This window comes from Denticeps clupeoides, chromosome 2 (genome assembly GCF_900700375.1).
Source record: "Denticeps clupeoides chromosome 2, fDenClu1.1, whole genome shotgun sequence".
NCBI classification, from domain to species: domain Eukaryota; kingdom Metazoa; phylum Chordata; class Actinopteri; order Clupeiformes; family Denticipitidae; genus Denticeps; species Denticeps clupeoides.
Window position 1 is genome coordinate 33351739 of NC_041708.1, and position 23242 is coordinate 33374980.

The 23242-nt window shown below is 41.4% G+C and overlaps 1 protein-coding gene across 2 annotated transcripts in view; it reads right to left on the reverse strand.

Moving 5' to 3' along the window:
• Window positions 1-23242, reverse strand: part of cntnap2a (contactin associated protein 2a) — a 283755-nt gene that overhangs the window by 143636 nt on the left and 116877 nt on the right. For both annotated transcript variants that reach the window (XM_028961990.1, XM_028961981.1), the window contains exons 3-4: window positions 14812-15005; window positions 3216-3363 (exon numbers count right to left, since the gene is read on the reverse strand). In XM_028961990.1, coding sequence (XP_028817823.1) covers window positions 3216-3363; window positions 14812-15005 — 342 coding nt within the window. The remainder of the gene's footprint in view (window positions 1-3215; window positions 3364-14811; window positions 15006-23242) is intronic.

Genomic DNA, 23242 nt, shown 5'->3' on the forward strand with positions numbered 1-23242 from the left:
ACCAAGGGTGATGGGTTAAAAGCAGAGGACACATTTCGTTGTGTCACCGTCTGCTGTGCTGCAGCATTTCACAATGACAATCACTTCACTTTCACTCACTTTCAGTTTTATAGGCATCTTCCTTCAGTAAAAAATCTCAGCGTCAAAGTGGCCAAAAACAATCACAGAATCAGCAACAGCTCTGAATGACCGTAGAGGGCTGTCACAGATCACCGCTCATTACGGACAGGAGAGCCGCCATGGCGATAGGCAGGGAGCATGCGTGCGGCGAGAGAAAGCATGGGGGACTAATTCAATTCCCACTCTGCACCCCGCTGAGAAATGATTACTCTGGTAATGTGCGACTGTGTGTTTTGTCTGGGCGATTACAGCGCATTCCTCTGTTCACTCCCCAAGGCGATTCCCCTTTGCCCTCATCAAGAGCGCATTCATCCATTCTCCCTGATCAACAAGGTCAGGGGAATGCATTCGTTCTCATTCTCATTCTGTGCTTCATATCCATGGCAGGCCCTGCTTACTTATCTAGCTTGTTATTATCTTTTTTTTTTGTTGTTTTGTTTTACACAAAAATGAGAATTGAATATCTCCATCTTTATTTTTCCAGACAGCAGTCTAAATTACGGCCCTGAGGAAAAAACTAAACTTTTTGTCCTTAGATTTGAGATGGGAAAGAAATAAAGTTTGCAGACTTTTTAAAATCCTATTTGAGGGTGTAGTCCATCTTTATCGGTGTCAGTGATCAGCAGTTTGTGAAATATGGGGGCACTCGCCTGTGCTGAGTGAATGGCGACGAGACACATCCTGACAAGAAAACCATCACAAGCACCCAGGGCCCTGGTGGAGAGTAAGGGGCTTTGAACAATGATACATATCTGAGGCAGCCAGCCTTCATTCGTATCTGTCACACGCACAAACATCTGGAGCTGCCCGGCGCTCAGGTTTGTTCACATTGTCACTTTCTCAAGAACTAGAACAAAAGTGGTATGGATGACTGCAATATTGTCTGATATTCACATGTGTGAGGAATCCAAACATCAGTCTAGATTTGATGTTAATAAAAAAAAAATTCAGAGGTAAAAGCATGCGCAAATGATAAATTCCACTTTTTACTGTCAGGTTCTCATTATTCTATTAAAATGGAACTTATTCTTTTGCTTAGGTGAGAAAATGTGCAATAACTATACTTTGCACTATTATATACATTTAATGCTGTCTTTCATTAAAATCAATAAATCATTTTGTATTCTCACTCACAATCTGTTCACTATATTTCATGTATATACAGTATAATACATATATATTTGACATTTGTAACATGGGATATACAGTACATCAAAAAAGTAAGTACCCCCCTCACATTTTTGAAAATAGTTTTCATTACATTTTTTCTTTTGGGCAACACTGAAGATTTGATACAATAAAAAGTAGTCAGCCTCTCTCATACAGGTTCAGCATGGCACCTCGTATATAATATCTCTCTGAGGATCAGAAGAATCCTGGCATAGGCTACAAGAAGGTTGCCACACCCTAATACAGCAGTTTTACAGAACAGGTTTCACTCAGAACAGGCCTCGCCATGGTCCACCAAAGAAGGACGTGCTCAGCATCATATCCAGAGGTTGTCCTTTGAAAATAGATGTACGAGTGCTTCCAGCATTGCAGCAGAGGTTGAAGAGGCGAGGATTCAGCCTATCAGACCATTCGCCACACACTGCATCAAAATGGTCTGAATGCTGTCATCCCAGAAAAAAAAAGCATCTTCTAAAGAAAGACAAGCAAGATTACATTACTGGAACCATGTCCTGTGGTCTGATGAGACCAAGATGAACTTATTTGGTTCAGATGGTGTCAAGCGTGTGTTGCAGCGACCAGGTGAGAACTACAAAGACGAGTGTGTCTTGCCTCCAGTAAAGTACGGTGGTGGGAGCGCCATGGTTTGGAGCAGGGTGAGTGCTGCCGGCACTGGGGAGCTACAGTTCAATGAATTCAGGGCAGGATCCTTTCCCTTCACAAACTGGGCCGCAGGGCAGTATTCCAACATGATGACGACCCCAAACACGTCTCCAAGATGACCACTGCCTTGCTAAAGAAACTGAGGGTGAAGGTGCTGGAGAAGCGCAAGACCTCTAACAACCACCAGCTCTATGATGATGTCATGGAGGAGTGGAAGAGGAATCCAGTGCCGACCAGCACAGCCCAAACAGCACAACAACAAGTAATAAGAACTAAGTAGCCAAACTGAAAACACAAGACATGAACTTCAAAACCCAAACACAGAAACACATATACATACATACACAGAAATAAAATCAAGGGGCTCACAATCTAAATCTTACATTGCCATTAAATGAATAAACCAAAAGGAAGCCTAAAGAAACTTATAATACATCCATATAAATAAATAGGGGTGTACCTACTTTTCCTGCCAACACTTTTAGACGTTAACGGCTGTGCGGTTAGTAGCATATTTACTGTCATACAATCTGTACACTGACTACTTCACACTACGTTACGTGTCATTTTATTCAGTGTTGCCCCAAGAAAAAATATTTACAAAAATCTGAGGAGCTACTGTACATGCATTTTAAATGGAATTACAAATGAACAATGCAAACACCACGGCTAAGTTCAAGTTGAACTGTAAACTTGTCACGAGAAAACTTTGATTTAGGTTCTTCAAAAGGAAAACGATTTTGTATTAGTATTGTTGCTAAGAAACAGCAGTAATCATTTACCTGACCAGTTAAACATCCAATGATATTTAAAGTGTTTTATGCTGCTACTTTATTTAGCCTTTGGGATGCATTCATTGAGCACATTTATTATTATCTTGGCCATATTTAAAAAAAAATGGCATACTTTATTCAGAGCAGTTTAGAGAAAAATTACTGCTGATTAGAGGGCTATTATGGACATGGTTCGAATCTAAACTATGACAGACAAACAACAAGATGAGTGAAGCAAAGTGTCTGGTCTCTGTCCATCAACACCTTGGCTGAACAGGGAAAAATCTGGCCAAATAAATGGCTCAAAAAATGGAAACATACGCTCAAATAACCGGGTGTTGAACAAGCAGACCCAGAGATCGAATCAATGACAGGATTTGACCTTCTAAAAACGAAAGGTGAGAAGCCTTTCATCCATAAGATATGAGAGGTGACTCTGTGCTGGGCAGGGCTGGTGAACAGTGCTTTAAAGAGGATGCTTGTACTTACAGTAAGGGCAGCCGTAGATTTCAAGGCGAAGCCCGATCCGTCCCTCCGAACTCCAGTCCAAAGGAACGATGCGTAAGTATCGAGCCACGACGGGATGCTGCAGGTCATGACGAACAACGCTTTCGGTGTTTGAGTTTCCTGCGAAAGCCTGCAAAGGCAGGATAACAAATTATTGCCTCTTAACTTGGACAGACTTGTCTATTGAAGAATAAATCACATCATCGGAGCGCTCATCGGCATCCCATAGCAACCCAATGCAATTCCAGGCCCTTTTACTTTTTTATAAGCTCAGTGCAACGCGCGCCCTCAGTCATTAAATAAAGAACAGCCTGCACAGTTCAGTATTCCTCATGCGAAGCGGCTGTGTCTCAAGCTGCGAAGATTTATTCCAAGTCGCATTAACAGATCCCGTCTGACACTGGCATCGGGGCGCGGGACATTGGGGACCTCCGGGTCCTTTCATCTCGGACGCCGGGGGGGCACGGGTGGGGGGAGGTGACGTTGGAGCAGAGTGTGCTGTAGGGATCGCCAGGCCGCCCAGCTGAACTCGGCGGCCCGAACAATCGCCCGAGTCGCGGCGTGATGGAGATTGCGCTGGTTTCCCATTCAGTGGAGGGGAACTCGGCGGGAGAGATGGAACTTGTGGGATTAGAGATAAGCGCTGGAGCGCCTCAGAGCTGAAATGATGCGGATTAGGTGGGTCATAAGAACGCGACTGCCAGGAAATGGACTTTGTGGTACAACCCGGGATTTCTCGAGAGGAACAATTGTCGTCGTGGCAGCGTCTGGCACAGACTTGACCTTAATGTTTGCGGCGCTGCTTAGACACATTTTGCTCCTGCATTCACTTTCCTCTGTGACACAATGAACCTTCAGCAAAGGTCTGTGTGGTGTCTTAGATTCCGTGCCTTCGTGATGAGGGGAAAAATAATCCATATTATTAATCTGCCTCCATTGTTCCAATTTCTCTCCCGCCGCTTAAGCATGATTGTGCCCCCTCTCGCTTACTCTCTCCCTCACCGCAAACTATGCACGAGTCACATGAAATAAGTCGATTCCGTTCTTCTTAATTCCTTCCCTAGCAGAGACCTTAAACAGTCAGCAAGTGTGTAATTAGTTGGCAAAATGTGAAGGCACCCTGAGAGCTTAGCTGTCTGGCATGTTGTTTAATCAAGCACCTTCACAATTTAAGGCACAAAGGCCAAATGGAGATAGCAGCGGTCTGGGTTTAGGCGTCAAGCCAGCTGTAACTATCACACGCACCACATTTATTGGTTTCCCATGGTATAATTAATGCCCTTGCCACTTTTCTGACGAGGCGCACGAGACAGACTGCTTCAAGTCTGGTCTTTTCAATGGCTTTAAAACAACCTTGGGCAGCCTGAAGAGTATTGCGTCTTCGATGCTGACTGCATGCGGGTTCTCTAAATAAACATATAAAACCTATCTGACTAGTCAATGATGAACAAAAAGAACACTTTAATGGTGTGAAAACCTAGAATGAAACCATTGCTTTTTGGCTGAACTACATGGGAGATCCTCTGTTAGAACAACAATAATTGATCACATTAATTAGAAAAGCAGCGTGTGGTGCCAAGACTTATTTACAAAAGCAAAGGTTAAAAGCAAGGTTATCTTTGTCTAATAAAGACATTATGGGCCCTAATTTGAAAGGTGCTAGATCTAGCAGTATGTACTAAACATTCAGTGCCTTGACTGAAATACCAATGTACAAACTTAATTTGAATGCCCCTCCCACTGTGCAGGCTCATTTACATATCAGCCCCTACACTGTGTAATCTAATTTACTTGGAAATCACCCAAGTGCACCTTGAATATTCAGCAAATAACTAATCTGTTAACTTCGCATGCAACATGTGTGTGTGTGTGTGTGTGTGTGTGTGTGTGTGTATAAAACACACTGCTGTCCTCACAAATGATGAGAAGATGTAACTGTACATGTCAGCAGCCATATCTCATGCTGTGCTAAGAGACCATAGGAGACATATTCACTTTCAGGGCAATACCTTACATTAACAATTCAATTTTTCTCAATTTTTGACTGTTTTACACAATACCTGACTCTTGGTGGTTAATACAATCCTACAGGGGAAAAAAACAGAACAGCTGCTTTTAATACTACTGTGTGAACCCAAAGCCATAATTTAACGACACCAATTGAGTTTTAAGAGACAGGGCAATGTGTCTTTTTAGCAAAAATGTGGTCCAGTATTTAAGAGATAGCATTGTCTTTCCACTGAAAGCCTTTCTCCTCCCGGGTCATATATGGCGGATAAAAAAGGTCCTCTGCACTCACGCTGCACACTGCCAGAGGAGTGGCCGCTTCATGCATAGACTTGTGAACAGCTGGGTGCCTCCTCTGTGGCACCTGCTGATTCTACAATTAGACACTTTCTGGAAGTTCTGGGCAGTTCTAAAACTTAGCCAGCTCACTGAGAGAATAGGTCATTTAATAATGACTGTTTGTTTGACGTGGTGCAGTCTAACCTCCTTTCTGATCACTGATCCACTCAACTTCCCCAATTGTTCCTTCCCTATGGGCTGAAGGTAACTTTCCCAGTTTTGGTGTTCATTAAAAATGTTTATGTATAAATACATTTACGGCATTTATCAGACGCCCTTATCCAGAGCGACTTACAATCAGTAGTTACAGGGACAGTCCCCCCCTGGAGCAACTTAGGGTTAAGTGTCTTGCTCATGGACACAATGGTAGTAAGTGGGATTTGAACCTGGGTCTTCTGGTCCATAGGCGAGTGTGTTACCCACTAGGTTAATAGGCTACTACCACCCTAAATAAGGTGTGATGATTTACAGGTTTCTTTTACTTCTGTGAACATTTTAACCTCTACTGACAAACATGAACAAATTAACAGAAAAGAGGTTGACTAATCAGAATATTCATTAAATAACAAAGGCACAAATAACAGAATTCAGATCTCCAGGAACAGGAAACAAGAAGCAGATCTGATGTGATCCACAAGGCATATTTGTTTGTAGATTGATCACAGAAAGACATCATATGACAGACCCACATCTTCTCTCGGTCCTGAACAACCGAGGCTCCGTTTGGAACAACGTTTGGGCTTAAATGTAAATGTTAAGTCTGGCACATCAATCGGCCATGTGCCCTGTAGTCAAAACGGCATTATTCTTACGAGAGCGAATCACAGGGTGTACAGTCGTCTAAAAAGAAACATCCCGCGGGCGTCTACTGATCTCAGCAGGGGAGGACAGATGCGGCAGTGGCACGGATGTGTGTTTGAGTGCATTAAATCAAAAGGTTTCTTCAGCATTGTGCTCCGAAGAGAAGCGCAATACTGTTGGGGCAAGTCAAAAATTGCCAGCACAAGAACTCCGCAGTCACTTTCATTTAGGACAAGAAGAGACACTCGGTTTTGAGCTCATTTCAAACTTGACTGTAGAGGTGATAGTAGACTCCATATGTAACATAAGGAGTGTCCATCAAAAATCCATGATCATGAATTGTTACCCGAGGAAAAACTGTGTGTTCTATGGTAACACTGTGTGGCCTCATTTGAATGGCCTCATGATTCATGACAGGTTGGCCACGCCTGTCTTCAATTATGGGCAGTGATAACAAGGGAAACATCACTGCAAACATTGCATGATTTATCCTATGATTTGAAATTAGCAGTTTTCACAGGTTTTTATAGTCACAACTAAAACCAGGAGAGTTTCTGGAGTCGTGGTGCGCTGCCATCATCTGGATTGTTTAGTGTAAGATGGCAATCCGAGCTTTTTTAAGTCAGTCTTTGTCTAGTCTTCTTGTTATGACATTATGAAACATGTTTGATATTGTTGTAAGACTTTTTGTTCATGACGTGCATTGTCAGCAACATTAGATGAGTTCTGACACTAGCCTGACAAGAATCATTAAAAACAGGAAAAACTTGTCTGAGAACTGGAAAACAGAAGAGAACTCTTGTAAATAATGACCCTGCAAGAGCTTCAACAGTCTTCATAAAACCGTAGTCTGTGACCAGAATGAGTAAAATCTTCTGACACGTCCTTCAATGTGAGAGCTTGTGAGCTAACAATTCTTCTTATGCATGGGTAAGATAAGTAGCAACCATCTGAATATGGTCTGAATACCATCTCACAAGGCTGATTGCACATTCACACAGTACTGCAAGTATATAATCATTCTAACAGCTAAATCTTGTAGTATTTACATTGTTTATGTCTTCAGGATTTTAGTGTCATGATAGATAATACTGTGCGCTAACAACAAAATAGAAAAAAAAAAAAGGGGGGGGGGGGGGTCTGGCTTGCGAAATATGTTTTTCTGCAGGTTTCAGCAAATGACATTTGCATCTTTAATTTATTTAAAAAAAAATTCAGACTAATTTCACATCCCCACTGGTAAAGTATATTTCAGTTACAGTGGGGCAAAGAAGTATTTAGCAGGCACATATTTAGAGACCTCTCTGTGAGAGACAGAATATAAAAAAATCCAGGAACTCCCATTGTATGTTTTTTGACATGTATAATGGTGCAGAAAAACTGTATTTCGCACCTACAAACAAGCAAGAATTCTGGCCTTCACAGACCTGTTTCCTCTTCTTCAAGATACTCTTCTATCCTTCACTCGCTACCTGTATTAATTGTACCAGTTTGAACTCTGTATCTGTATTAAAGACACGTGTCCACACCTTCAAACAGTAAAACGTCAACCTCCACCATGGCCAAGACCAGAGAGCTGTCTAATGACACCAAGTCTACAAGCAGCATGGGGAGAAGATACAAGATACAATCTCTCTCTTGACCTGAAGCTCCATGAAAGATCTCAGCTTGTCGGGTAGAATGTGATCTTGAGAATAGTGAGAAAACAGTCCAGAACTACATGGGGGGGGGTTAGTCCTTAGGACAGCGGTTACCACAGTAACAAAGGTAACTATTAGTAATAGGTAACTATTAGTAATACACTACGCTGACATGGATTAATGTCCTGTAGCACTCCAAAGGTCACTCTGCTTAATCCAGCACATGACCAGATCCATTTAAAGTCTGCCAGAGACCATCTGGATGATCTAGAGGAGGATTGGGAGAATGTCATATGGTAAAATGAGACCCAAATAGAACACTTTGGTATAAATTCCAGTTGCCATGTTTGGAGGGGAAGAATGATTAGTTCCATCCCAAGAACACCACACCCACTGTGAAGCATGGGGGTGGAAAATGTATGCTTTAAGGCTGCTTTTTTGCAAAAGGGGACAGGACAACTGATTCATATTAGGGAAAGAATGAGTGCGGCCATGTATTGTGAGATCTTTCCATCAGCATCGAAGATGAAATTTGAAGATGAACATGAAGTCCTGCAGGCAAATAATCCCAAACACATGTCACAGGGGGAATTCGATGACGTACTTGCAGACATACTTTGGACGTGGGGATAAGCCGTCGTACCGGTAGAGGACACTGGGCGAGCGGGGCAGGAGGACCGGAGGCGCCTGGCTGGCGAGGAATGAGGACGCAATGGACACGCTGCAACGCAGCAGGGAGTCAGTTCGGGATCTTTGGGAAGGACCGGGGCAGAGGAGAACCGGAAGACGGCGGGGTTCAGGATGGTCCGGGATCTTGGACTGGACGGGAGGAAGGTAGGGGAGCATGGAATCCCGTCTTAACCGATGGGTCAGGTAGGTTCAAGGTCAGGGGCAGGTAGAGGTTGTAGCCAGGAAGTTCCGGTCGGGGTTCTTTTCGTGGTTTCCAGGGGATCAGGCAATTCTCGAAGTCATGGGCAGGCGAAGGTCGTATTTCAGGAATCACAATTATCTTAGGTCGGGGGTGAGAGAGCTAGCGTCTCTGGCGAGTAAACTCATACAAAGAGCGGGTGTGTCTCCTTGGGGTTACCTCACTTTTATACTTGCCACCGCCCGCCTCCATTTCCTCTTCCGGGTCGTCGTCTCCCAGGCTGGTGAGGTACCCTCTAGCGGGCTGGAGGCACGTTGGCCATGACAGAGAGTCTATAGCCTTGTTAGTCAACCAGACCTCAATACATAGAGAATATGTGCCCAGCAACAGCCCCAAAACCTCACAGCTCTTGAGAAGATCTGCATGGAAGAACGGGCCAAAGTACCAGCAACAGTGTGTGCCAACCTGGTGAAGACCTATGGGAAATGCTAGGCAGTGTTGGTTAAGGAAGTGGCCCCGTAAGGTTGCCGGTTCGAATCTCGATCCAACAAGGTGCCACTAAGTTGAAGTATACCTATGATGAAAATTACAGACCTCTCTCATAAGAGTTAAGATGTTGTGTTGGATGTTGCTTCGAAATGATGACTTCTGATGCCTATGTGTACATAATTATGTTGAAATGAAATACTGTTTTATATTCAATAAAAACTATTTTGATGGTACACTAGGCTTTTGACATTTGCTTTGGGTTTGGGCTCTTGCTGAAGATAAATCATCTTCTGGACAGCAACAGGCATTTCTGTCTTCCCTCATCCACTTTTCCTTCTATTTTTACAAGGCTTGTAGTCCCAGAAGACAGCAACCTTATGCCGCCGCCTCAACACTTTAAAGATGCGTAAGGCTACTGCAGTGTCAAGCTTGTGCAAAACACTGTGCTTAACACTGAAGCCAGAAAGCTACAGCCTGGTCCCCTTGGACCATCACATTTCCCAAAAGCCATCTAAAAAAAGCCTGCAAGGTTTTGAAGCCCTACTATAAAAACAAGATTTGTGAAGCACCATGGAAGGTCCATGAAATAATAGAAGACAGTAACTCTTTTTAGGGTTGTCACATGCCTCGCTCTGCTTTCAGGTTCAGGAAGACCTTTCATGGGCAGGTTCAATAAAAAAAAAAACCTCCACACAAGTGATTTAATTATCCATGTGAGGGAAAAATAAACATTTAATATTAGCAACCCATGGATTTATGAAAACACAAGAATGCTGTGTTGCATACATTTCTAATAACAATTGTTTGTTTAAATAATTATTTTCAAATTAAATAGTGGGATGTGGTTGGAAACATCAGATCAGATCTTATGTATATATTTTTTTGCTGTATTATGAAAGTCTTACCACCAGAGGTGGAAAGAAACAAATTACATTTACTCACGTTACTGTAATTGAGTAGTTTTTGTGCGTAATTTATTGTTGTTTTTAAAATATGTAATTTTACTTTTACTCAAGTACATTTTTACCCAAGAATCGTACTTCATTACATTGGAAAAAATGAAATGCTGAAGAAAAAAAACCCTGCCTGAACTGAAAGGAAAACGCGCAGGTTCACGCGCGGCATAGTTCTCTGAATGCGGACAGCAGCGCCTCAACATGAAACAAGGCATCACTTCCGGGTCAAAAAAAAAAAAAAAAGGTCTACACAACCACCAATGAAAAATGTATCCTGTACTTTTGGTACTTGTAATGAAATCTTCCGAAAATGTTTTTGATCTTTTGTTTTAATTTAATATCAAATTCACAATTTGTTTGACACAAACGACAACTTGACTACGTTCTGTAAAAGTTGCCCAGATAATTAGCATCAGTTTTTCCAATGCTGAGTGTCTGTAGCCTGAACTTTTACAGCCTGCAGAAAGCATGTTCAGGCTAAGTAGAATAACCTATACAGTGCATCATTGGCTGGCTAGCTCTAGGAAGAGTCCTGGTGGTTTTGAACCTCTTCCACCTATGGATGATGTGGGACACTGTGCTCATTGAGACCTTCAAAGCAGCAGAAGTTTTTCTGTAACCTTCCCCAGATTTGTGCTTTCGCAGATAATTCTGTCTCTGAGATCTACAGACAATTCTTTTTGACTTCATGCTTGGTTTTTGCTTTGACATGAACTGTCAACTGTGGTTCCTTATATAGACAGGCGTGTGCCTTTCCAAATCATGTAAAATCAAGTGTTTTCTCCACAGGTGGACTCCAACTAAGCTGCAAAAACATCTCAAGGATGCAATTGAGCTCAATTTTAAGTTTCATGGCAAAGGTTGTGAATACTTATGTACATATGTTCTCAGTTATTTATTTTTAATACATTTTTGCAAAACCTCAATGAAACTTTTTCCACTTTGTCATTATGGGGTGTTGTGTGTAGAATTCTGAGGAAAAAAAATGGAATCAATTTTGGAATAAGACTGCAACATAACAAAATGTGGAACAAAAGCTTTACACTCTAATACTTTAGTATTCTGAACAGGAGTGGTAGGGGTGGTAGTAGCCTAGTCGGTAACACACTCGCCTATGAACCAGAAGACCCAGGTTCACTTACCCCACTTACCTCCATTGTGTCCCTGAGCAAGACACTTAACCCTAAGTTGCTCCAGGGGGGGACTGTCCCTGTAACTACTGTTTGTAAGTCGCTCTGGATAAGGGCGTCTGATAAAGGCTGTAAATGCAAATGTAAACAGGACACATTATTCATTATTATTATTTCATCTGCAGTCAGTGTGCTCAGTTGTCAGTAAATCCAATTGACATACAACTGTTTGCTATTTAAAGAACAAAAAGGGCAGTTTGTTATTAAGGAATTGTTGAATATCTTCACAGTTTTGGATACTTTCATTTTGGCTATTTTTTCTCTTTTTGTACTGCAACGTTTCAGTTGGTCCATACAATTCAGAATTTGGTACTTTTGTGGCCAACTGTGCTGTTTTATGAGATTTTCTGAACATAGTTTGCACATTATACCACCTAAAACTTGAATGTCTAGTGCTGCATTGGATTTATGATTAAATTACTTGATGAAAAAAAGACTAAAGTAACAAAATAACTTTCACTCAAAGTAAATTAAGTATTTTTTGTAGGTTTTAGATGTGTACTTTTAATTGAGTAGAATTTAAGCAAAGTAAAGCTACTTTTACTTAATTACATTTTTAAGTACTCTTTCTACCTCTGCCTAGCACCTAGTATGATTTAGCATCTCTATAATATATAATAATGTAATAATGCTTCAATAATGCCCTACTGGCTGCCTGCCACAGCACTATGTGGCCCGCTGCCCTTGTTTATGTTGTGATTTATTCTTAAATTAGTTGCCTTGACCCTGCTTTTCTTTTCTATTGCTCCTTACCATGTGTTCCTTATTTCCTCAGTTCCCTTGTTTGGACATTGCCTCGTCCTTTGTGTGTGTATATGGGTCTGCATGCCACTTGCACTAGATTCTGGCATTGTGCCTGCCTGGGCCACGTCCCCTTTCTTTCCAGGTCCTTCCATGCAGTGAGACTAATAAGATACCATTCAATGTATTCTGCACAACACTGAACAAGGCAAATAAAATGTGGAATTGTCTTCTTGGTAATCATATGAAACTCTTTTATTTTTGCACCAATACATCAACTCAAGACAAATGGGATATCAGCTGGCGTGGTACCTGTCTTACAGCTATTCATTTTAAATGCTCTAGCTTCCCTGTGATGCTGAAGTGGTCAAGGGGTTTGCCTCCAGGGATGGTAAATTAGATAATCTAGAGATAATTTCCTATTTATGGTCTTAAATTGGTCTTGGGATATAGTGGTCTCTGAAGCATAACTTCACAAACTAGGAAAAGAAAAATTAATGTCTGGGCTGCATCTAAATGATCCCTCTAAATTAGCGGAGCCCTGTCACGCCACTGTGCTGCATTTGGTCTTTAAATGAAGCCTTAAAAAAAGTTTTCCATAAACTTAAACATAAGCTTTAGGAATAGCAGTTAAAGCAAATTAGAAATTTATGCAAATTCTACAAAATAATATTGTATGGGATTCATACGGTGTCATGACTTATCCAGCTGTGTAATAGGCTTTCAAAACTGTTTAGACAACTATTTATTCATGCATGGTTTTCAGAAATTACATTGTATGTTTTATGACATTTTAATTATTACATAGGTTGTTTTTGAAAACTGAAAAACTATATCTTGGACTGTCACAACATTTTAGTTGAATTTTAGTCAATGAAAGTGGTATTTTAGTCTCTTTCTTTTGGTAATGAAATTCTATTTAACCCAGTCAATATAGTATAAGTACCTAATAGAACAGACAAAAGCAACATTTTGTTTTTGTCAATTTCTTAATTAAAACAATTACTCAAGAATACTCTATAGACTCAAGAATATGTGTCTATTCCTGACACAGAAGACGCTTTGGTTTGTTCCATGTTTTTTGACCACACATTCTGTTTTCTTTTCCACTTCATTGTAAAGGATGTGCATCCAAACATAGCTTCATCATTTTCTCCCACCCATCTGCTTACCCATCAGAAGTATCCTGAAATAAGTGACATCATCTGTACGACTGGAAGGGGGATACAGGAAACATAAATACTGCATAATAATAATGTGATTAAGCAAGAGGAAATAACTTCTCATCTCATTTTCATCAATGACATTAAAGAGACATTTTTAATTTCATAAACCATACTTAGTCAAATACAATTATTACATTATCATACATTGCCCAAAATAATAAAATTGAAAATTACATTTTCAAAACCATCTCTCTCGCTCTCTCTCTTGTAATGAAATATTATTAATCTGGTTTTGGAAAAGTGCAAAAATAAACCTGAACAAAAAAACACTTATTACACAAACATATAATTTGAGCAAAAATGTGTCCTTGTTGCTTGTACTAATAAAAAGGTGAGCACAAAAGATGATTTGCAATGTTCTATTGAATTTTCTGTTCTGTTCTTTTCTTTTATTTTTGAGGTCATTGCTTTTAATTAAAAAGACGCTTGGATCCTTGCCGAGAAACACTATAGGACAACTAGAATAATTTTCTCAAGGAAAAAAACGAATCTGAAGTGACTCTCAACGGGTTCATTAAGCATTAAGCAAGTGACAAGTGAAGAACATGTAGTAAAAGAGTCAGGACCACACCCTGTTTTTATGTTCTTGTGGCACCTCTGACATATTACCATTGTGATTAGGGCTGCCATATGCCCACCCATGCTAACAAGAAACACATTTGCAAATGCAAATCTCTTACTAATATTAAATACTGACAACAGCATCGAACGTCCACCGTTCATTTGCAACGCGGCAACTGAACACAAATTCAGGTGATGGTGTAAGAGCAAGACATTGCACGAGGCAGGTAGTTTATCAGTGAATAACAAAATATATATCCTAAAATGTGTGTTTTGGGCAGTAGACACTCAGGAATGATGATGATGATGATGATGATTATGATCAGAACTTTGAAATTGCAGGCTTCCCGCTTTCCAATCTGGCATAAATGTTTCACCCTTCTCAAATGTCCTTCAACTAGCAGTGGCTGGAATGGTTGGAATTCAGAAATAATTTGACTTCCCCTGGTCAAACCTAATCATCATCTTAATTAAGTTACTTCACAATTTTCCAGAGCGAACCTAAAATATTGATTAAATGTAAAAATGTCAGATGAGGACAGAGTAAAACTAATGGTCTGAGAATTGTTGTTTCATCAGCCCACATGCACTTTCCTTTAATTAAGAGGCATTTTTTCCACCCACCTTTGTTACATCTAGTCCCATATACCCTCCTATATACATTTTAATAAAACATATATATTTATTTATATTTTAAATGTATCCATATTAAACAAATATGCTCAGTGTTATTCATCAAACGCATTCCATTTACACTCACCCATATGTTACCATCCTGATGATAGAGTTTCCAGTTCCTGCCTGTGTCGCTGTAGAGGAGCCGGTAGCGGGTGATCCAGTCTGAGCTGCTGTATCTTCCCTGGGTTGCTACTGAGGACACCTGCTTCCTGCTTCCTAGGTCAACCTGCAGCCACTGGTAGTGGTCAGTGTCTAAAGGAGACCAGCCCCCAGCGCCTGAAAGCAGAAACAGAGCACTTATCAAGCAGCGCAGTTTTTAATGGATCCCTCCACCAGCCTCTGGAGACATTATCTGAAGGTATTTCCATACCCTCTTCCGGAGCCCATGCCGGGACACTGGGTGCACGGTGGTGATAGACCCCACTGGGCACACACACACACACACACACACACACCATTCACTCACTCACTCACAGCTACAGACAATTCAGAGTAGCCAATTTACACGGAAAAAGGAAACTCGCAATTTGTATAAAGTATAATCTCTCAGATGCAGGCAAGGTTCCCTCAAGGTCAAAAGAAGCTGTTTACTGATATCCTGTCATGTACCTCGAATTGCAGACTGCTGTGTGCCATGGTGGTCCCTTAACAATTAAGTGTGTAAAGAGGCACTGTTTTTGTGCAAGAGATATACATTCAAAACAATAAATTTTTGATCTTATTTTTGAATGTCCACATGAGGACACATGAATTGTAAGTCAATTGGATTATTTTTTTAAAGGACCATTGTTTAAGTAGGGACTGCATTGTCAAATGATAAGGGCAGGAGTGGCCACCAGAGTAATCCAATATCTGATCCAATTATATGGTCATTACGCCCAGCTCGGGCTTGACCTGATAAGCAGGGAAAAAACTCACTGAAAAGTCAATAATTGTACATTAAGTTGAAAAAACTCTTTGAAGGGTGTAACACAAAGAGACTGAAATTCCCATTTGTACTTGCACAGTAAGGATAGATAATGTTAAATTGGGGGGTGGGGTGCGGTTGTAGACAATTGGATAAACAGCATGAGCTTTGCTCATTTGCCCAGTGGGAGGGTCAGATCTTGGTGCTGCATTGTGTCGTGCCGGAGAGGATGAGAGAGGTGGGAGAGATGGGTCATGAGAGCGGAAATGAGCCAGGAGAGCAGAGCAAAACTGAGCTAAGGGACTGTCGCTGTGCCACCAAAACTGCCACTGAGGCACATGTTCATAGAAGATAAGCAGAACTGAGGATGGTCAGGGGAAGGGGATCAGCAGGTGAGCCAAGGAGAGCAATAAAAGCAAGTCTCCCATTACAGTGTATGGTCAGACACAGTACAAGCCCTGATTGAGCAGATACAATACGATAAGCAAATGAAAGGATGGTAATTAAATTGTAATTCAGGAATGGTAAGGGCAAATGCATCACGTACCAGACAGAGTCTAAGTGTTTGTATTGTACCCTAGAAGATAACTGAGATTTAGGAAATGTCCCTCAATCCCCACAAACCCCACATGTTGAGATGCTGACCATTTTATTTATGCAATAACAACACATTCATGGGAGCAACACATCAACACTTGAGGGTAAAAAGGGTTGGGCAAAACACAAAGTAGTAATGGCTGAATAATGGAAAAGTTGTGATTTAAATAAAATGAAGATATTCTAAGATATTCTATTTACAGAACACAGAAAACATAATAAATGTTAAAACTGAAAAATTATACAGCAATTAAATTCATTTCAAATTTAATGCCTGCTACAGGTCCCAAAATAGTTGGCACACATGGGTAGCTAAAGGCTGAAAAAGCAAGAAAGGTTAAGAACATCTAGCAACTAAATTAAGTTAATTGATATCAGGTCTGTAACATGACTAGCTATAAAAAAGTGATGTCTTAGAGAGACAGAGGCTCTCAGAAATATGATGGACAGAGGCGCTCCAATCTGTGAAAGAAATTTCATCATGAAAAGGTTCAGAGAACCTGGTGATATCGCTTTGCTGAAAAAACGTTATTGGATGCCCGTGGTCTTTAGGCCATCAGATTGCACTGCATCACTGTGTCAATGACATTACTAAATTGGCCCAGGAATACTTCTAGAAATAATTCACTGTCTGTAAATACAAGCCGCCATGCCATCTGCAGATGCCATCTAAAGCTCTATCATGCTAAATGGAAGCCATTTTTTAATGGTCCTGTTATGTCCTTGTGGACCAAGACTCATTTGAAATGGGCTGTTTCTAAATGGGAAAGTGTTCTATGGTCAGATAAGTCTAAATGGTAATCATGGATGCCATGTCCTTTGGGCTGAAGTGGATGGAGACCTTCCAGCATGTTTTCAGTGTTCACTTCAGAAGCCAGCATCTCTGACAGCATGGGGGTGCACACATGCATACAGTCTGGGCTGCTTGCATGTTTTGAAAGAAACTAGGAATGCTGAAAGCTATAGAGCAGCATACACGTCATCTGGAATGGAACATATTTCTGGGGAGACCTGACCTGGACTGTGTATTTCAGCAGGACAATACAGAACCACATACTGCAGCTATTACAACAGCAAGGCTTCATCAGGGAAGAGTCCGGGTGCTGAATCTGTAGCCCAGATGTACACAGAACAAACGTAAAAAAATGTCTTTAGCTGCTAAAGAAGAAGTTTGACGCCAGGTCAAACTCGACTGTAGCCGACATTACATTTGAAATTGGCTTATTTTGTGCATTAATGGTGAAATGTTATCTGTGAATAAAAAATGCTAATGTGATTTGAAAGTATTTTAGCATTTACTTATTAGAATTTTCTTACTTTTCTGGAATTTGGGTTGAACATCTACAATTGACCTCAAGAAGCAGAAACCTGCCTTTATAAGCATTAAGATCACCTTCACCCATGTGGGTTTTGACATTAGAGTCACAATTAAAAGTATATTCAACAAGTGAAGTACCATATGGAACAAACCAATTTAACCAAAATTACACAGGGAAATCTAAAAAACCTTTGGCGCTCACGGATGTGGCGACACGGCATGGACGAAGGATGTAAATGCATGACTTCACAGGAAAGGGTTTACTGAGAACACGTAGAACAAGGGCAAAACACAGCAATTACTTGTGATCCAATAGATTTCTAGCCTCTTGACATACTATACTAACAGTGGCTGCTCTGACAATGGTCACCCACTGTGAAAGTTCAGCCAGCTGGCTAGGGTGATCAATGTTGTTGGTGCTGTTGCTAAGCAACATCAATTATTCTTGCAGCAGTCAAGCACGTAGCAGCTGCTTATCACAAGATGATATCATAAGAGATGCCTTTCTGCAAGTGTCTGCCAGATCAACCCAAGAGGTGATGGGGTGCAGGGATGATGACGTTGTCCACGAGGCCAGGCCAAACCATTTTACTGGCTACCACAATCAATTAACCAATACACATCGTAAAACATTTCCTTAACATGACATATTTATATATTCCTAAAAAGAATGCATTACATTCACAAATCACTAATTACATTAATCACCAAAATTGATTCAGGCTTTCTGTTTTTTTCTTAGGTCACATGCTACCCAATTTTCCCAGTAAGTAATAACAGTTACCTTGTTGTCAGCTGGCCGGACTAATCAAAAGTCTAAAAATCTACTTTACTTTTACTTTATGAAGCCTTGGCATGAGCTATCAATAAATAAATGTTTTATTTGACCCTCTTATGGCTGATCCAAGTGTTTATTATTAGTAACAGTCATCAGCTCTGTTACAACCAGTGACAATTTAATGCTAGAGTCTGTCATGATGTTATTATGCAATCATGTAAAACATTAATGACTAAGATACAGGGTGGGCTCATTCAACTACAGATATTTTTTGGGCAAAATATATTTTTTTAACATCCAATAGCTTGTTAGTGTTAACAAGCTATTGGATGTTAAATTATTATTTTTTTTTCTTCATAGGCAATTTTGAACCCATGCCAGGGACGTCTGTTGGCTCATTGTATGTCTGAATACAACATGACATATTTCATCCCCTGCTGAACTGCAGGGTCTGAGCTCCTGCCTGATTATCTGCACCTTCATCATACGGTAGGGGATCACTCACATTCTATAATTAAAATCTGACTGGGTAAATTACTTTAAGTGCATTGGTATGCGGTGTCATCAACACGGAGGCTACATGAAAGAATAAAGGACTGTGCGACGCTTTCAACTGCTTGAAGAAGGGTGCTAACGACACAACACACAAGGACTAATGAGAGTGCCGGCTGCATTAAAACAATGACAGCTCAATGGGGTTTTTGGCCAGAAAAACAAAGGCATTTCTGTTTCATTCCTGACAACAAGCAGTATTCACCCCCACCAGACCTGTTCGCAGTTCACTTTGTCATTCCGAAGATTTAATTGGAATTCCATGCCACAGTTAAAAATAAGTAAATGACATATTGAGACCACAACCATTTTAAAAATCACTAAAGACAGGTTGTGAAGTCATTGTGAAACCCTGCAGCAGAGCACACGGAGAGCAGGGAGCAAAAGTCGCCTGGGGGAGTAGTGTGTGGGGACAGTGCTTTCTCAGTGCCACCTTGGCAGCTCGGGATTCGAACAAGCAACCTTCTGATTAAGGGTCCACTCCCTTACCCGCTAGGCCACCACTGCCCCACAAGTGACCCACACTTACAAATTACATTATATTACGATTATAGAAACATGATTTACCATTACAAAGATTTGGTGTTGGAATAACATGTATTAGTACTTTTAGCTTCTTAAGTGTGGCCCTTTAAATAAGATACAGCCAGTTAAATTTTCTTATTTACAATGCACTTGATCTTTTTACACATGGAACTTCACATAGGAGGTCCTTCTTGTCATATTTTGTAGTATTAGGAAGTCAAAGAAAGATTTAATAGAGTAGAAAATCAGCTGTCATTGGATTCAGATTTCAAAGTAATCAACTTGAATATTGAGTTGAACAACATAATAAAAAGTTGAAAATGATTTAATGTTGTATACTGATCCTGAAGAGTCTCAAAAGAGATTGGTTTCACATGGAAGTAAATGGAAGGACCCATACACGTAGATGAAGTGTCAATTCTTTAACAAGACAAAAACTAGTTCAAAAACAACACACATGGAAGCGTGGCAATATTACCAATAAGAATAAAAAACCGTACAAGGCTCATACTATCAGCACTGTCTTTTTCGGTGGGCTGTGCCGAGGTGGTGCAGGTGCAGGAGATGATCATGCAGGTGTGTAGGATCAGTAAGTGAGTGACGGATATCGAGGCAATGGAGTCAGGGTTATGACAGGTAAGGAACTTATTTGAGTATTGTCGCAAGAAACCAGACCTTTGTAAGAACTCACTATTTGTGGCAGAATTTCATATTGTGGACTTATCTACCCTGAAGATATTTTTCGCAGAATTTTGATGGCCCTCCTTGATTGGTGCTTTGCAGTAATATTGTGTATTCTGCCTTAATTGGGTATTTCTGTACATCTTCTTAGGTAACCGGATCACAGTAACAGATCACAAATGCTGCTCATTCAATTCACCTAATTAAGACCCCCTCAAAAGGTGGCATTCTGAAGGCCAGATCATTTATGCATGTGGAACATTAGACTGTGGTAAAATTTCAGTGACATTGCCAAGACAGCACAAAGCTGGGCCTATTATGAAGCACTGCAGCCGGTGTCGGGACATTCAAGGTAGAGTAGACAAGGGCAGAGAGAACGTCATGGCCACAGAAGTGCGATATCATCGAGCGAAAAGTGTACTGCACTTTATATAGTGTACTCTATAGCTCTTATATTCTTTGAATGGTGGACAGAAAAGAAAAAGTATCCCAAAGTTTTGCAATTTAGAGAAAACTTTGCTATTTAATTACGAAAATGTCACTGGAATCTGTGCAAATTGGCCATTTTTATTATTTCTTTTTATTTCATCTTTAGGAAACGAAAGGAACTTCAAATATCCCATAAATGGTAGAAAATCATATTTAGATCAAAAGGGGAACGGCCTTGAATAAATAATTTGCCAAGCTGCATTCGCCACCATCCCTTTTTTTTTTCTCATGCGTGTGCGGAGGGATTTATTTTACTCTGGCAATTGATGTAGACTCAGAGGTCTATCTGGGACAGAGATGAGGGAAGAAAACGAAGCATAGGGATCACTGCCCACACTCTGCCGATTAGCACCATGGTCTCGCGCCGTGGCACATTGGTATTCCACAAACTTGGTTGGGGGGAGATTGTGGGGTGTGGGGTCAAAGAATGAAGCGCTCACGTGTCGTCGTGGCCTCCGCCTACCGCCTCCTTCATTCACCCAGACTGTTCCAGGCGTCTCGCTCTCATTAGCTTCCCACTGGCAACTCATCCCACTCGGCTGGTACTCAAACAGAACAGCGCCGGCCTCCCGCCGGCCTCCCGCCGGCCTCCCCGTCCCTTCCAGCCGCACTGGAAAAAAAAAAGGTTTCCTCTCAAGAGGGATTTGACCTTTTCTTCCTCTGAGCGCACACGGCTGGGCACTCTCACACAGATGAACTGCCACTAAATGGATGTCCCGAGCACAGAAAGAGACCGCGATGGTTGTTTGCTACCATCCTACGCTGACCCAGATGAGTCTTCCCCAAGAAAATGAATGGTTTTGTGCCACCTTTGTTCTACTTCTAGATGGACCAAATGAACACATCACTGAGCCTCTGTTCCGGGGTGCCACACATTTGCCAATTTTTGGATTTGTGCAGAACATCAGTGTGTCTGTGCGTAATGCATCAGTGGAGGGGATGGTAACCGGGGGATGGCATATGGAAGGCCGGCTCCTTTCATTAGCGCCAACAGGCCGTTATGATGGCGCTCATCTGAGTCTGGATAATGAGGCTGTTTCGGTGACATCAATCCCGTTGGGCCCTGGAAGCCGCGGCTGCTGTGAAGCACTGGGGCCAGTTTCTGGAGGGCCTGAAAGAAGCGCTGGCTGCATGTGCTGGCCGAATCTGACAATATATGGAAGGGAAATATCACCCTGCCATTCACAGGCTGAGTTTAACTACAGATGTCTCCTTAAGCTACTTTTATTGGACAGCTTTGGTAATTAAGCTCTCGCCCACCTGCTTCCAAAGTGTCATGAATTGTCATGGCTGCCATCCCACCACCGGGCCCGCAGGGGGCACGCGGACACCCACGGGGATGGCCACCCGGAAGTAGAAGAGCCCGAGGTCGATGTTGGTGACGAATGGTGGCCACCTTGGATGCCACATTCTCATTGTAGATTATTCTCTTTGCTGCCAGCTATTAACCTGGATTGACTGTCTCACGACGACTGCCTGTACTTTTGTTTCCATTCTTCCCGCAACGATGCCACACAGCCTGACTCTTCTATGACCCGCCACCTTTCGCTACTTCTATTTTAGTATTAAATAGCTCCGCCTTTTAGTATTAAAGTATTAAAGAAATTCATAAAATCATCGCTACTATGATGGTATTGAGTGGTAGTATCCGTTTCTGTCCTATATCTAACGTACTACGCAGTGTTAATTCTAGACATTTGGTCGCTTGGTCAAGTTCAGCGGGGTCTGATGGTGAGTTTATCAGCGTTGATAAATCTGGTAAGGTGTGCCGTACTTGATGTAATTGTCCGTTTGTCTCTATAACGAGGGGGATTGAGTTTGTTGTGTCTGAGACATATTTTAAAAGCGATGAGGAAATGATCTCAGATCATTTCAGATTGCGGAAGAGTAACTATATCTTCTATATTTAAACCGAAGGTCAACACAAGATCGAGCGCGTGACCACCTTCGTGAGTAGGTCCTGTTATATGTTGGTTAACTCCAACTGAGTCTAATAAAGACAGGAATGCTGTTCTTAGTGAGTCTTCTAATGTATCACAGTGGATGTTAAAGTAGCCGACAATTAGGGCTTTATCCACAGATACAACTAAGTCAAGAAAAATTGTTGCTTATAAAGTTCCTCTCTACACACGGGCAGATATTAATATTTAGAATTGGTATGGTTAATGATGTTAAACATGTTGGGCTGCTGGTGTGATGGAGATCCCTGACAATATATAGCTATAGCTTTAACAATATGCCTGTCCATCCATAAAATGCAGGTATAATGCAGAGTCACTGGTCTAGGTGCTCTCCCTAACATTTTCATAAAATTGACATGCAGATTGATGGCATTATATCTGTACAAAATTAACAACTTTAGGTTAACACAACCACAGAAGTGGCATTAGCATGCACCACGGTTCTTGCTGTAATGACAGAAAAAAAAGAGGAAAGGGTGGTGCATAGAGGGGAAAAAGAGGTCGGTAACCGCAGAAGGATGCTGGCTGAGCGTTTCCTTGCATACGAGCTGCTGAGGCAGCGGCGGAGGTGAAAAGGAGGGTGTCACAGAGCACAGAGCAATCACATCACCCTGACAAATATGCACCCTGCATGGGAGTGTCAGATGAGGAAACGCGCTATCTTGACAGAACAGTGGCCCCACAGGCGACCTGTGGCCCAGGTGG